General features: G+C 44.3%; 1 protein-coding gene across 3 annotated transcripts in view; it reads right to left on the reverse strand.

Moving 5' to 3' along the window:
- Positions 1-14,859, reverse strand: part of tpp2 (tripeptidyl peptidase 2) — a 277,723-nt gene that overhangs the window by 145,874 nt on the left and 116,990 nt on the right. For all 3 annotated transcript variants that reach the window (XM_068034106.1, XM_068034105.1, XM_068034107.1), the window contains exon 13: positions 3,419-3,590. In XM_068034106.1, the coding sequence (XP_067890207.1) occupies positions 3,419-3,590 (172 nt within the window). The remainder of the gene's footprint in view (positions 1-3,418; positions 3,591-14,859) is intronic.

The following is a 14,859-nucleotide window of genomic DNA, read 5'->3' on the forward strand; positions in this document are numbered from 1 at the left end:
AGGAAGAAATAGCGAAAGGCATAGCAATTATATTTCAGAGTTCTATTGAGAATGGATGTGCGAAGGATTGGTGAATGGCCAATGTAATTCTCATTTTCAAAAGAGAGACAGAGCTAACCGGGGTAATTATAAGCCAGTTAGTTTAACGTATGTGGTTGGAAACAGATTTAGAACCTTTACTTAAGGATGGAATATCTATATTTCCAGATGAAAAGAAATTCTTCAAAGCAGGCAAAACTCATTTCAGAAAGAAAGACTGTGTGTTTGACAAATACGATGGCTCTAGTTTTTGGAAAGCCTTTAACAAGGTACCACATGGGAAACTGCTAGAGTTGGTTAAAGGCTTTGGAATTAAGGGAGGATGGCAAATTGGATTTGCAACTGGTTAGAAGGGAAGAAGTCCTGAGTGGTTGGAAGTAGGCAGCAGTATCCCAATGAGCTCATCATGTGCATCAATTTTTTTGATTATAGGGCTAGAAGGAATGATGCCCAGATCACAGAATGGTTACAATACAAAAAGAGGCCATTTGGCCCCTCAAGCCCGTATTTGGGAATACTAAAATAGGAAACGTTGTAAATAACTCTGAAGACCAAGTGAAGCTGTTTTGATAATCAGATAAACATTAATAAGATGGTGGAATGGATAAAAAAAGCACATGGAATTTAAGGTCAGTAAATATTTGGTGGTACATTTTGGTTAAAAAATGCCATAATTATACTTTGAACAGATAAAAGCTGGGTAATGTGGAAGAGCAGAAGAATTTGGGAGGTGGGGAAGGGTTCAGGTTCACGAGACTTTTAAAACAGCTCACTAAAGGTTAAGGCCATAACAAAGCTAATGGAATACTGAGTTTTATGGTAAGGTGTATAGAATATAAAAGTCAAGATACAATGGGCTGGATTCTGTTGTCCCGCTGCCGTGCAGAAAATGGCGGCCACCCCGAACAGGACCCACGCCACTGCGATTTCACGGCAGGCGGCCACTTAACATATTGATGGCGCCGCCACCCCCCCCCCCCCCACCCCCGCCCAATCACATGGCGGGGATGACAATGACAACGCCGTTCACGGTGTCACCTGATGCAGGAGCAGGTGCTGGTACCATTTTTTAAAAACACTGACAGCCCTACAGACAGTTCAACATAATGCAGTGTTGACCCCATTCCCGTACAAATCATGCAGAGTTGACCTACTCCCCAACTCGGTGGCGCTAGCTTCTCTTGGACAGGAAAGTGAAGGCGCATAAATGCTGCATGATGTGCTCAAGATTGGGAACGGTAGGTAGGATCATGGGAATTAAATTTAAATTTATGCAGAGAGCTATTTTAAATATTTGAAGTAGAGTTCCGTCGCAGAGCGGTGGAGGTGCTGCCGCAGAGCCTCACCGCTGCTGGGAAGATCGGGCCCATCAATTCTGGTGTTGGTCTCCGTGGTGGCTGCTGCCACTCTGACTCTCCGGCCCTCCCCTACCACTCCCCCACCCCGCCCACCTCGAAACCTGGCTGAGAATAAAATCCAGCCCAATGATGGATCCACATAAAACCTTAGAAAGACTGCAGCTGGAGTATGATGTGCAGTTTTGAGTTACACACTATAGGACGAATGCTGTGTCAATTGAAAGGGCACAGTGCAGGATAGGATAATACAATGCTGCCTGGTATGAGGAAGTACAACTACAAAGAAATATTTCAAAACAGACCCAACTTTTTGCTAGAACAGTAAAGATTAAGAGGTGATTTGATATAAGTTAAAATTATGAAGGAATATACATTGTAAATAGAAAAAGATTGTTTCTAGTGATTGAGTGGTCTAGAATGAGAGGGCCTAGGTATAAGATTAATGTAAGAGCTTCAGGACAGAGAGCTAGTGGAACTATATTTTTTATTATTTAAGAGAGCTGTGAGGCAGTGGAATGTACTGCCAGAGTTAACGACTGAAGTAGAGACCACACCAACATTTAAGAAGATAAAAAGATGGTAAGAAACTGGATACAGGATATAGAATAAGTGTGGACATGTGGGATTAGGATCATTGTTTTTCTGGTGGATAAACACCAACGCAGATAGAAATTGCAATACAGAAACTAAGTAAAAGTAATTACTAATAAAAATAGAAAAGGTAGATGCGCAGACACGAGACAAAAATAAACACACATGCACAAGGCTGTGTCACACGTTTCCCTGCAATCAGTCCAAAGCAGCAATTGTAGGAGCCTGGGAATAGATTAACATCTGACAGCTTAGTGAGGACAACAGCAGAGGATTTACTATCAAAATCTGAATAAAAAGTGAACAATCAAACAAATATTATTACAAGTGAACTGGGAAGCTGCCTCCATTTAGATGAGACATTAAGTCAAGGCCCTGTCTGTCCTCTCAGATGGATGTAAAATATCCTATGGCACTATTCAAAGAAGAGCAAGCAAGTTTTCCCTGGTGTCTTGGACAATATTTATCACTCAACAAACATCACTACAACGAAAGAAAATCTGGGGCTGGATTTAGTTGAGCTGAAGGGGCCCCTGGATTTGGGTCGAAAAGGCGAAGGGAACACTGCCTCGGCCTTTCGGGAGTGCCTCCAGTGCGATTCAACGGCGCTCAGGCACTTAAGTGCCCAGCCTCCAAGAACTGCTGGTCAATCAGAGGGCCGGTAGCTCAGTAATATGGGCAGCGCCACCAGGAGTGGTGGCCACTGTTAGTGCGACAAGAGGCTTGGGAGCAGGCCCTGCGCTGGAGACCAGGATCAAAAGTAAGTGAGGCGGGGTCGCCAGAGCCAGTCCAGCAGCCCCTGGCGATTGGGGGGAGGGCGGTAGGTTGTTTGCTGGCAGAGGCCCTTCGTGGGCCACTGACTAACCATGGAGGAGGCCCCCTCACCACACCAAGCCTGCAGGGAGGTCGCCTCATTTCACGAGGCGACCGCCCCGTGTGAGGGAGGCTTCCCCTCACCCCACCCCAACCGCTGGCATAATTCCAGTAGTGGTAAAAAGAGGCCCTCGAGTGACTAATAATAGGCCACCTAAGGGCCTCAACTGGCCCCTGGGTGGGAAGGCCATTTCTGGCCTTTCCTGCCCCTGGCTTAATAGCGGTGCAACGGGCCCACCCCCCATCTCCTAGCCCGTCTCTGGGGTGCCCATTAAATTCAGGCCCTAGTCATAATTTCATTGTTGTTTGTGGCCACTGCCATGCACAAATTGGCCGCCACGTTTCTCTAAATGACAACAGTGATTACACTTCAAATATACTTAAATTGGTTGTAAAGTGCTTTGATGTGTCCAGAGAATATGAAAAATGCTGTATAAATGCAAGTTCCTTCTTTTCACAAAACTGATGCTATTGCATTGGTAACTCCAGTTCCTAAGTTTAATGCCCAATGAATGCAATGCCTTTACCAAAAATGATGCATGATCAGAGAATCTTACCTGCATTTTCTGGAAACACTGGCTCTATGCCAACTCCATGGTCTGAAGGTGAAGCCAGATGGGCAGGATCCCGGAGGTAGATCCCACGTTGGTTGCCAACAGCAATGCTGAATCCCAAATTACTGCTGGTCATGGATGAATTTTGTATGAGGTAGTCATAAGCTTTATCAACCTAAGAATATAAATTTCATATACTGAGTCAGCTATTTAAAAAAAACTGTATTATGTCAAGTAATATTAACAGGGAAACTGATTTATCAGCACAGGGAATGGAACTGAGGGAATTGCTCTTTCAGAGAGCCAATGCAGACACGATGGGCCAAATTACCTCCTTCTGCACTGTAACGATTCTGTGATTCTGTGACAATTTGGGGATTTGGAAGAACTGGGAATGTGGTCTGGGGCCTGGCAATACTGGCTGGGATGAGGACTGACTAAGGGTCTGAGGATGTGGCCCCAGAATTTATTCTGTATTAAAAACAGTGTGTGGTTGCAGAATTCCTTAGGTATTTCACCTGTAGATAGTGCTGTGAACATAAGATTACACGATATACCATTATGTGGGCCAACCAACCAAACTGAACAATCACCCCAAGCTTGAAGACACAAAAACCACATGCTCCATGGACTAAAGAAACAACACTAGAAACAAACCCACCAACGACATTTGTTGAGGAAACAACTGCAAGCCCTTCCCACCAACTGAGCCAAAATTCTATGTCAACATTCAAGATTAGATTGGATAAGTGGATGAAGGAAAATGGGTTAATGGTAATTATGGGAATAGGGTGGCCAAAAAGTGCTGAGGCATATTTTTTCATGTGCAATATAAATGCCAATGCAGACTAGTTGGGTTAAATGGTTTGTTTCCATATTGTAACTTCTATGTAACTCTACTTTCTCTGACTGAAGCAAACTCACCTCTCACAAAATGAAAATTCTTCTCAGAAACTCCTCAGCTGAGGAGCTCTCACTTAAGGAAGAAATCTCCATCAGCCCAAGCCCCAGCCAAGGCAGCTTAGACACACTCCTCCACCAAAGACAAATGCATTCACAGAAGTGCATCCCTCCTATTCCCCTATTCTGTCCATCAACACTCTCCCACTTGCTGAAATAAAATTATCCAGAGAACCCCCACATCCAGAGGAAAATACGGACACACATCTCTCCATTTCCCCTTTTCTCTTTCCCTCCATCTTTCCTATCCTCCTCTCCTCTTGCCGTCCACACACTTCCTCCTCCTATCTCTCTCTCTCTCCTCCTACTCAGTTGCCTTCTGTCCTCCTGCTTTTCTCCTATTAGATGTTAATTGGCTCTTCCTTTCTGAAATGACAGTAAAGTCCGCATTGTACAAGAAGTAGGTACCAAATAATAGTCAATGTGGTCTCCTAGATTAACTTCAATTGACTGGAGATATTCTCCAGATTTCCCCCCTTCTTGGCATTGGATTTTTAAAGCTTTTTTGCCACTCGCAAGAGTCTACAGGGCATCTAGAAGGGAAGGAGTCTTTTGACATGATGTGTAAGACAATGGGTATAGGACAGGCTAGATGAACCCGCTAGACAGTTCCTGTCCAATATTTTTGTATATGCTTATGTCACATTGGTGAGGCTTTTGCTAAATTACTGCTTTAATAAAATACAGAGGGGAGAGCGCAGGAGCCGGAGCACAGGGAAGCTAGTTGCGTCATAGTAGGGGAGGGGAGGGATGCATTCTGGTGGACGCATTTGCCTCTGGTGCAGGATTGTGTGAATGCTGCCTTAGCTAGAGTGGGGGCTGATGGAGATTTCTTCATTAAGTGAGAGTTTGGATTGTTCCCAGTAGAGGAGTTTCTTTTCCCCTCCATCTTTCCCTCCTCTTCCCCTGTACACCCATTTGAGAGTGTGCAAGTGAGGAGAGAGAGATCAAGAGGTAGAGTATTTTTCCTCATTTGATTTATTTTTGAAAAAAAGTTGAACTTGAAAGTAAACAAACTCTCTGAAGAAAATACATGGATAGTGACAGTATGGGGAAGGGGAAGATGAAAACAGTTCAAGGGTAAGGGGCCCTTTAGTCTCTCGTCAACTGCACTTAGGGAAAGCAAGTGGGAATGGATGGAGGATTAAGGGCTTGCTGATTTAATAATGCAAGAAGCAGGGAAGGATACAGGGATTTAATGGATAGTTTGAAGGGGAAGAAGCAGGAGTGGTGAGGGTGTGAAGGACTAGGGTGGTAGGAGCACAAGGGATTGAGGAAGCATAGGAAGGAAGCTGCTGAGGGTCACTTCTACCTGGCAATCCCCACTCAAAATGCAGTTTACAGCTATTGGTGCTCTTTTTGCCATATCATCCCAAACCTCTTACACAGAAGGAAAGAAGGAAGAGAAAGATGATGGGAGAGAGAGGCAGAGAGGAGCAGTGATAGCTGATCCAGTGGCAGAGTCCATAGGATTATCATTGGGAAGAGTCAGTGGTATGGGAAGGAGACAGGGAAGATTAGCCCCTAGTGGATACGCTGGGTAGGAAGGTCGGCAAGAAAATAGGGTGGGGCTGATGAAATTGTTGATTGTAAGGAGGCAGTGATAAGTGCCTTTTTGGGCCCTTCGAAGGATGCCAAGAGAGGTACAGAGGGAAGCTGTAGGCTTATCTAAGAGGGAGTCAAGCCTGGGACAGTGGCAGGAGAGTAAGAAGGTTGAAGAGTGCTGAAGGAGTTGGGGTAGGGAATGGGAGGACAGAGCACCCGAGAGGAGAGAAATGAAAGGAAACATGAGTACAGAAGAGATAGGTCGAGAAGGGGTAAAGAGAAAAGGGAAAGAAAGTGGAGATAAACATGTGGGCTCATGTCAGGTGCGGCAGCCAGAAGACTCAAATGAATGGACACTGGGAAAACTCAAGTTACATTGGTCCGGTTACATAGCAAGACTAATACAGAAACATAGAAAATAGGAGCAGGAGTAGGCCATTCGGCCTGTTCCACCATTCAAAAAAGATCATGGCTGTTCGTCTAATTCAGTACCCTATTCCCACTTTTTCCCCATATCCCTTGATCCATTTTGGCATTAAGAAATATATCTATCTCCTTCTTGAATATATTTAATGATTTGGCCTCCACTGCCTTCTGCGGTAGAGAATTCCACAGGTTCACCAGCCTCTGAGTGAAGAAATTTCTCCTCATCTCGTTTCTAAATGGCATACCCCGTATCCTGAGATTGTGACCCCTAGTTCTGGATTCCCCAGCCATCGGAAACATCCTCCCTGTATCTAGCCTGTCTAGGCCTGTTAAAATTTTATAGGTTTCTATGAGATCCCCTTGCATTCTTCTAAACTCTAGTGAATATAGGCCTAGTCAACCCAATCTCTCCTTATACGTCAATCCTGCCATCCCAGGAATCAGCCTAGTACATCTTCTTTGCACTCCCTCCATGGCAAGAACATCCTTCCTCAGATAAGGAGACCAAAACTGTACACAATACTCCAGATGTGGTCTCACCAAGACCCTGTATAACTCCAGTAAGACATCCTTGCTCCTGTACTCCAATCCTCTTGCAATGAAGGCCAACATACCATTCGCCTTCCTAACTGCTTACTGCACCTGAATGCTTGCTTTCAGCGACTAATGTACAAGGACACCCAGGTCTCGATGCACCTCCCCCTTTCCCAATCTATCACCATTCAGATAGTAATCTGCCTTTCTCTTTTTACAACCAAAGTGGATAACTCACATTTATCCACGTTATACTGCATCTGCCATGCATTTGCCCACTCACCCAACTTGTCCACATCACATTGGAGCCTCTTTGCATCCTCCTCACAGCTCACTTTCCCCCACAGCTTTGTGTCGTCTGCAAACTTGGAAATGTTGCATTTAGTTCCCTCACCCAAGTCATTAATATATATTGTCAATAGCTGGGGCCCAAGCACTGATCCCTGCGGTACCCCACTAGTCACTGCCTGCCACCCAGAAAAAGACCCAGTTATTCCTAGTCTCGGTTTCCTGTCTGTCAACCAATTCTCAATCCATACAAGTATATTACCCCCAATCCCATGTGCTTTAATTTTGCACACTAACCTCTTATGTGGGACCTTATCAAAAGCTTTCTGAAAATCCAAATACACCACATCCACTGGTTCTCCCTTATCTATTCTACTAGTTACATCCTCAAAAAAATCAAGTAGATTTGTTAAGCATGATTAAACCCATGTAAACCCATGCTGACTTTGCCCAATCCCGTTTATGGTGTTCTGCTATCACATCCTTTATAATAGACTAACATTTTCCCCACTACTGATGTAAGGCTCACATACATATATGTAGATATACATATATCCAGGTGGTAAATGGGGACGAGGAAAGGACACAATAGCAGGGCTTTCAGGGTTAAAGTCAGAGGTCGCATGCTGGCATAAAGCTGATGTAGGTAGGGTGGAGTTCAGCATGGACCATCAACAAACTGATGTTCAGGTCTGGTGACAGGTGTGGGAGCAATCAAGGTCAGAAGCTATTTGAAGGGTGGAGTTTCAGTAGATGTACTGCTGGAGGTTATTTTCCATGGGACTGAAGATCCAGGTGGTGTGTGGAATCAGTTGCTGGGCAGAAAATTGATGGTGAAGTTGCAGGTCACCATAAGATCTAGAACTAGTAGTGAAATGTACTTCGGCCCTTAACAGTGAATCTTTCGCCAGGAACTAGACTGTAACTGATGCTGAAAAACCAGTCGGACCATTAGGACAGTCACTGGCTCAGCAAGTAACAAGAGTGAGAAGTGTGCTGTAGCTAGACAAAATTGCTTTGAAATTTTAGTAACTGAGGAGCAGATCAGAGACGCAGCAGCCGAGTCTTTTAGAGCGTTGTCCAGTGCAGAAGTGTAGCCTTGACATCCAGAGAAATCCAGCAATTTATAAGTCAAATTTGAGAAAGGATCCAGCGCTCACTGAGGAAAACCATGAGTTTGCATGGTCAGGGGATGGGCAGTGACAGTCTAAACGAGCAGTTAACTTGTAGTTAGGGCTAAAATATATTCACTATTAGAGCTAGGGGAACTTAAACAGTGGAACAGAGTAGATTGGATAAGAATGGGCAAAGGTTGGTCAAGGATAGAGGTGAACATTAAGGAGCTCCTTGTGGAGTTGCATGTCAAGGCAGCATCTTAAATTCACCTGTGCAATACTCAAATACCACATAAGAAAGGAAATATCATAGGGCTGAGAATGAAAATCAAAAGGAAATAGAGTTGTTCAAATCAAAAAGGCAGGAATCAAGGAAACAAACATTCACGACACAAGGAGGAAAAAAAAATCAGAAATCTCTCCATCTCATCACCTCATCCCAGTTTATGGATTACTTTCAGTCACATACCCAGTTATATGTCATGTGTACATTCTGTACTCCTCAGACATCAGTTTTTGCCCTTATTCCTGGCACCTTCCAATGCATCAGTGGCCCCAGCACTTTATAACTCCCTTATGATTCCCGTGGAGATCAAGAAACCAAAGAATCCAATTTATTGACCGACCCCAATAGAAAAACCAAACCGACAAACTATCACTCATAAATTTACTCCAACAAACCAAAATCAACATAAACATGAAATAACAAACAAATCACAGTCAATATATATAGTTTACAGATTACACACTAATTATCAAATGCAACAAAGACAGATCTCACTTATTTACTGGGCAGTCCTCTTAGCAAAGAAGGCAACCAACAGCCACAAAGTTCTTCAAAACTCTGAACTTCTTCAGGTAGATTTCCAGCTACTGTCCTCAAAGATGCAGACAACTATATAATGCCTTCTTATCAATAGCAAGCGTTGCAGTCTTCCCTTCAACATTTCAATCTTGTTACCTCTCGAAACATCTTCAGCCCTGTCACGGTTGTCTTGATGGCATGGTTTCAAGAGTATTTCTCTAAGTCACTGAAAGCAGCTGCCGCAACTCATATTTGTCAATGGCCAGCTCCTAGAATCAGCTTTCTTTCTCTGCAGCCTGTCTGCCAAAAAGTCCTGCAGACTGCCTTCAACTCTGCAATCCTCTAATCTGAGCTTGGATAGCTCTAGTCACAAGCCTCTGGTCAAATGACTCTGTGTCTTATCTGGTTCCAACCAGTTTCAGATCCCCAGAAACACGAAGTTTGTGTTTGACTTTTAAGTTAGGGACTGTCTTCAAAAAACAAGCGTTGAAACCACAATCTGTGTACCTAATGAATTCAACAAGTCATCTGTTCCCACAACAGTCTGCACATGCTCATCCTTAGTCAAAGAGGTAGCTTTTAAGTAGTGTCTTACAGGAGGAAAGTGAGGTAGAGAGGTATAGGGAGAATATTCCAGAGCTTAGGGCCTAGGCAACTGACGGCGTGGCCACCAATGGTGGAGCAATTAAAATAGGGGATGCTCAAGATGCCAGAATTAGAGCACAGATATCTCAGAGGGTTGTGAGGCTGGAAGAGAATAGAGAGATAGGGAGGGGAAAGGCCATGGAGGAATTTGAAAACAAGGATCAGAATTTTAAAATCAAGACATCACTTGACCTGGCGCCAATTTAGGTCAGCAAACACAGGGTGATAGGTTAACGGGATTTGGTGCAAGTTAAGACATGGGCTTTGGATGACCTCAAATTTAAGGTGAGTAGAATGTGACAAACCAGTTAGGAGTGTGTTGGAATAGTCAAGTCTAGAGGTAACGAAGGCAGCAATGAGCGTTTCAGCAGATGAGTTGAGACAGGGGCAAAGTTGGACAATGTGATGAAGATGGAAATAGGCGGTCTTAGTGATGGCATGAATATGAGGTCAGAAGCTTATCTCGGGGTCAAATGTGACACCAAGTTTGCAAACAGACTGGTTAAATCTCAAGACAGTTGCCAGGGAGAGGGGTGTAGTTGATAGCTAGGGAATAGAGTTTGGAGTGGGGACTGAAAACAGTGACTTCAGTCTTCCCGATATTTAACAATTAAGCTTTAGGGTCAATATGTGTATGGCATTCCAGTTTTGTAGGAAGGCTGAGGAACTGCAGCAATACATGTCAACACCAGCAAAATTATTCTTTTCTATCCTTGTGAAGTACTGAGATCTTTTGGAGACCATGAATTTGATCACAAAATCCTGTTAATCTTGGTTGTACATGTACCAGATGGAGATCTTCCTGGACCACAGTGAGAAATCACTGGGGTTGAGCCTGTTAACAGAGTGTACCCTTTCCTGATAGTCTCTCACAATATGCATCATTCGATATTTTTCCAGGTGGGGACTAAGTATGGTAGGTTGCCTCCACCGAGGTCCTTCAAGGGCTGGGATGAAAGAAGTTACAGCTTATGGACATAGAAGGGGGCTCTGTGGTAAAGAACTGATTGGCATGGCCCTGGTTTGCAACAATACACTGTGGTGGTGTAAGCTTCTCGAGCCATAGGCAAATCTATGGAAATACTACTGCTTATACTCTTACTTGGCTATAGACGAGACAGACAAAATGGTATTCGGAAGCTGAGCCTTTCTGTGCCAATTCTGGAATACAAAATAACTCTGATATATTATATAAGGATTCCACTTGGCCTTTTGCACCGTCGCTGGCTCTTTGAAAGCGCTGCATACTTCTATAGATGTTTAAATTTATTTTGAAAGTGATCATGGATTGCTTCCACCAACATTTCTGTTCAAATCTGGACACAATATCCAAACTGACCTAACCAATAATTTATATAGGTTGACACTCTTTGCTTTTGTACTCATCCTCTATTATAAAACATAAAATCCCATCTACTCTTTTTCTGAAAATTTTTATCAACTTGTCCTCCCACTTTTAAAGATTTATGTAACTGAATTTCTACTTCTCTTTTTCAACTCTTTTTAAAACTTTGCTATGCAATATGAACTCCATCTCCTTATTTTTCCTCCTGAAATGTATCACATTTCTCTGCATTACTTTGCATCCAAGATCTGTCTGTCTCAATCTACTAACTTGTCTGTGTCCTTTTAAAGTTGCTTACAGTCCTTTTTACATTTAATCATGCTGTCTATTTTAGCGTGCCTCCAAATTTTGATACTGTGTCCCTTATACCAGAGTCCAGGCCATTTGATTGCATTGAGAAGAACAATCATTCTAAAGCTAAATTCTGGGGACACCAATATTTAAATATCTATACATTCATTTGCTACTAGTCTGTTTTCTCTTCTTCAGCCAACTTCCTATTCAAAAGTTCTGTTAGTAGAATTTAATGAAATTCATCACTCCTCCATTTACCTATTATTATACATGTATCAGTACTACACTTCATCTGCCATTGGCATAAATTTGCAAACTTACAGATCTTTAACTGCATCTTCTGTTTTTACCACTTGCCCTATTTTAGTGCTCTCTTCAAACAAACACGTTTAAACCTGCAACAGGTATCGGGAACACGTAGGTAAAATAGATATAAGGTTCTGAGCACAGATGCTACAAGACTCACCATACTCCCCTAGTCTATTTATCTAAACTAACCTCCTCCACAGTACCAAACTTGAAAGGGAGATGAAGAATCTGTATCTTTATTTTAAGAAAAAACACTTTCCCTGCTCCATCGAAAGGCATAAAGATATGATTCAATCACAGCATAGAAAAGAATTGTACGCAATGAGTAGGCACCTTAAAATAAGTTTTTCACTAATAAATTGACAGTTTTATTTTGTGTTCTTTCTGAAATGGAAGGAAACAATTCTGAAATTTCCTACTGCTTTTGTTCAGAAATCAAGTCCAGAGATGCATGTTTTATATCCATATTAAGCCACATGCACATGAATTTCATCTGTATAAGGCCACTGGAAAAGTGCCAGATTGCTGGGGCGTGTTGCTTTGCAGCTGCTTCCGGTGCATCCTCTTAAAAAAGATTCTCGGGCAGGCCAAAAACCTGTAAATGAGCGCTATCCTGACTTCACACAGCCCAACCGACTAATGTAACGCCAGGATGCCCAATTTGGACCAGGTCTACACACAAATTTGCACGTCACACTGCAAATACAAGCACTAAGCTGCAACATGGGTCCAGCATTCGCGCTTTTCAAAGGATAAGGCATCCTAAATTGCAGGCAAAGTAATATTTAAGAACTTCTGCTATTGCAAAGTTTCTGGAGGTGTTGTGTGAGTTCCTGGATTTGCCAGAGAGTGTTCCTGCAACCTCACAGGTAGTGCAGAGAATAAGGCGGCCTGCCTACACAAAGGCTGCAACAGGTATTAGATTAGAGATACAGCACTGAAACAGGCCCTTCGGCCCACCGAGTCTGTGCCGAACATCAACCACCCATTTTTTATACTAATCCTACACTAATCCCATATTCCCAACAAACATCCCCACCTGTCCCTATATTTCCCTACCACCTACCTATACTAGTGACAATTTATAATGGCCAATTTACCTATCAACCTGCAAGTCTTTTGGCTTGTGGGAGCAAACCGGAGGACCCGGAGAAAACCCACGCAGACACAGGGAGAACTTGCAAACTCCACACAGGCAGTACCCGGAATCGAATCCGGGTCCCTGGAGCTGTGAGGCTGCGGTGCTAACCACTGCGCCACTGTGCCGTATGGGGGCAACAGTCACAGTGCCACTGAGTCTGCAGCACCACAGGGAGATGGAACAGAGGACGTGGAGAGGGCATCGTCAGTGGCAGGAGGCTGTCTCATCTCGGTGTGCATGTCCATCAGCGCTCTCCTGTATGGCACCCCACCTGAGTCCTCTGCAACAGGGTATGTCTGCAACCTCGCCCTATGGTGAGCTAGCAAATGAACCATCCTTCCCCCTGGTCTGGCTGCAGTTCACTTGTGCTGATCCCATCTCTATGCATGCCTCCAAGACATATGCAAGGCCAGTATCTGAGCTTGTGGCTACAAGCGTCCTTATTCTTCATTTGTGCTATATTGTTGCTCTCTCCTTTCCTCCCTGGGCTGCTGTGGGGCAGGCAGCAGTCCTTTGGTGTCTGAAAGCAGGAAATTGCGAGGGAAGATTGGTGTCAGGAAAGCAGGGTGGGGAGGAAAGGAAGAGATCCACGGTCATAACATCAGCAGTTTGCTCATCATGCCAAAAAGCAGAATGAGGATAAGCTGGGAGTTGAGAAGGGCATAAGACAGGAATATACGTTATCCTCAATGTTCTCAGCGATGCAACAGGCTGTTTTTTTTGGTTCATGCATGGGATGTGGGCGTCGCTGGCCAGGCCAGCATTTATTGCCCATCCCTAATTGCCCTTGAGAAGGTGGTGGTGAGCTGTTTTCTTGAACCGCTGCAGTCCATGTGAGGTAGTGCTGTTAGGAAGGGAGTTCCAGGATTTTGACCCAGCGACAGTGATGAAATGGCGATATAGTTCCAAGTCAGGATGGTGTGTGACTTGGAGGGGAACTTACAGGTGGGGGTGTTCCCATGCATTTCCTGCCCTTGTCCTTCTAGTTGGTAATGGTCGCGGGTTTGGAAGGTGCTGTCTAAGGAGCCTTGGTGCGTTGCTGCAGTGCATCTTGGAGATGGTACACACTGCTGCTACTGTGCATCAGTGGTGGAGGGAGTGAATGTTTGTAGATGGGGTGCCAATAAAGCAGGCTACTTTGTCCTGGATGGTGTCGAGCTTCTTGAGTGCTGTTGGAGCTGCACCCATCCAGGCAAGTGGAGAGTATTCCATCACACTCCTGACTTGTGCGTTGAAGATGGTGGACAGGCTTTGGGGAGTCAGGAGGTGAGTTACTCGCCGCAGGATTCCTAGCCTCTGACCTGCTCCTGTAGCTACGGTATTTATATGGCTACTCCAGTTCAGTTTCTGGTCAATGGTAGCCCCTAGGATGTTGATAGTGGGGGATTCAGCGATGGTAATGCCATTGAATGTCAAGGGGAGATGGCTAGATTCTCTCTTGTTGGAGATGGTCATTGACTGGCACTTGTGTGGCACGAATGTTACTTGCCACTTATCAGCCCAAGCCTGGATACTGTCCCAGTCTTGCTGCATTTCTACACGGACTGCTTCAGTATCTGAGGAGTCATGAATGGTGCTGAACATTGTGTAATCATCAGCAAACATCCCCACTTCCGACCTTATATTTGAAGGAAGGTCATTGATGAAGCAGCTGAAGATGGTTGGACCTAGGACACTACTTTGAGGAACTCCTGCAGTGATGTCCTGGAGCTGAGATGATTGACCTCCAACAACCACATCCATCTTCCATTGCGCGAGGTATGATCCCAACCAGCAGAGAGTTTTCCCCCCAATTCCCATTGACTCCAGTTTTGCTAGGGCTTCTTGATGCCAAACTCGGTCAAATGCTGTCTTGATGTCAAGGGCAGTCACTCTCACCTCACCACTGGCGTTCAGCTCTTTTGTCCATGCTTGAACCAAGGCTGTAATGAGGTCAGGAGCTGAGTGGCCCTGGCGGAACCCAAACTGAGCGTCACTGAGCAGGTTATTGGTAAGCAAGTGCCGCTTGATGGCACTGTCGATGACACCTTCCATCAT

The sequence above is a fragment of the Heterodontus francisci genome, chromosome 6 (assembly GCF_036365525.1).
Source record: "Heterodontus francisci isolate sHetFra1 chromosome 6, sHetFra1.hap1, whole genome shotgun sequence".
Taxonomy (NCBI): Eukaryota; Metazoa; Chordata; class Chondrichthyes; order Heterodontiformes; family Heterodontidae; genus Heterodontus; species Heterodontus francisci.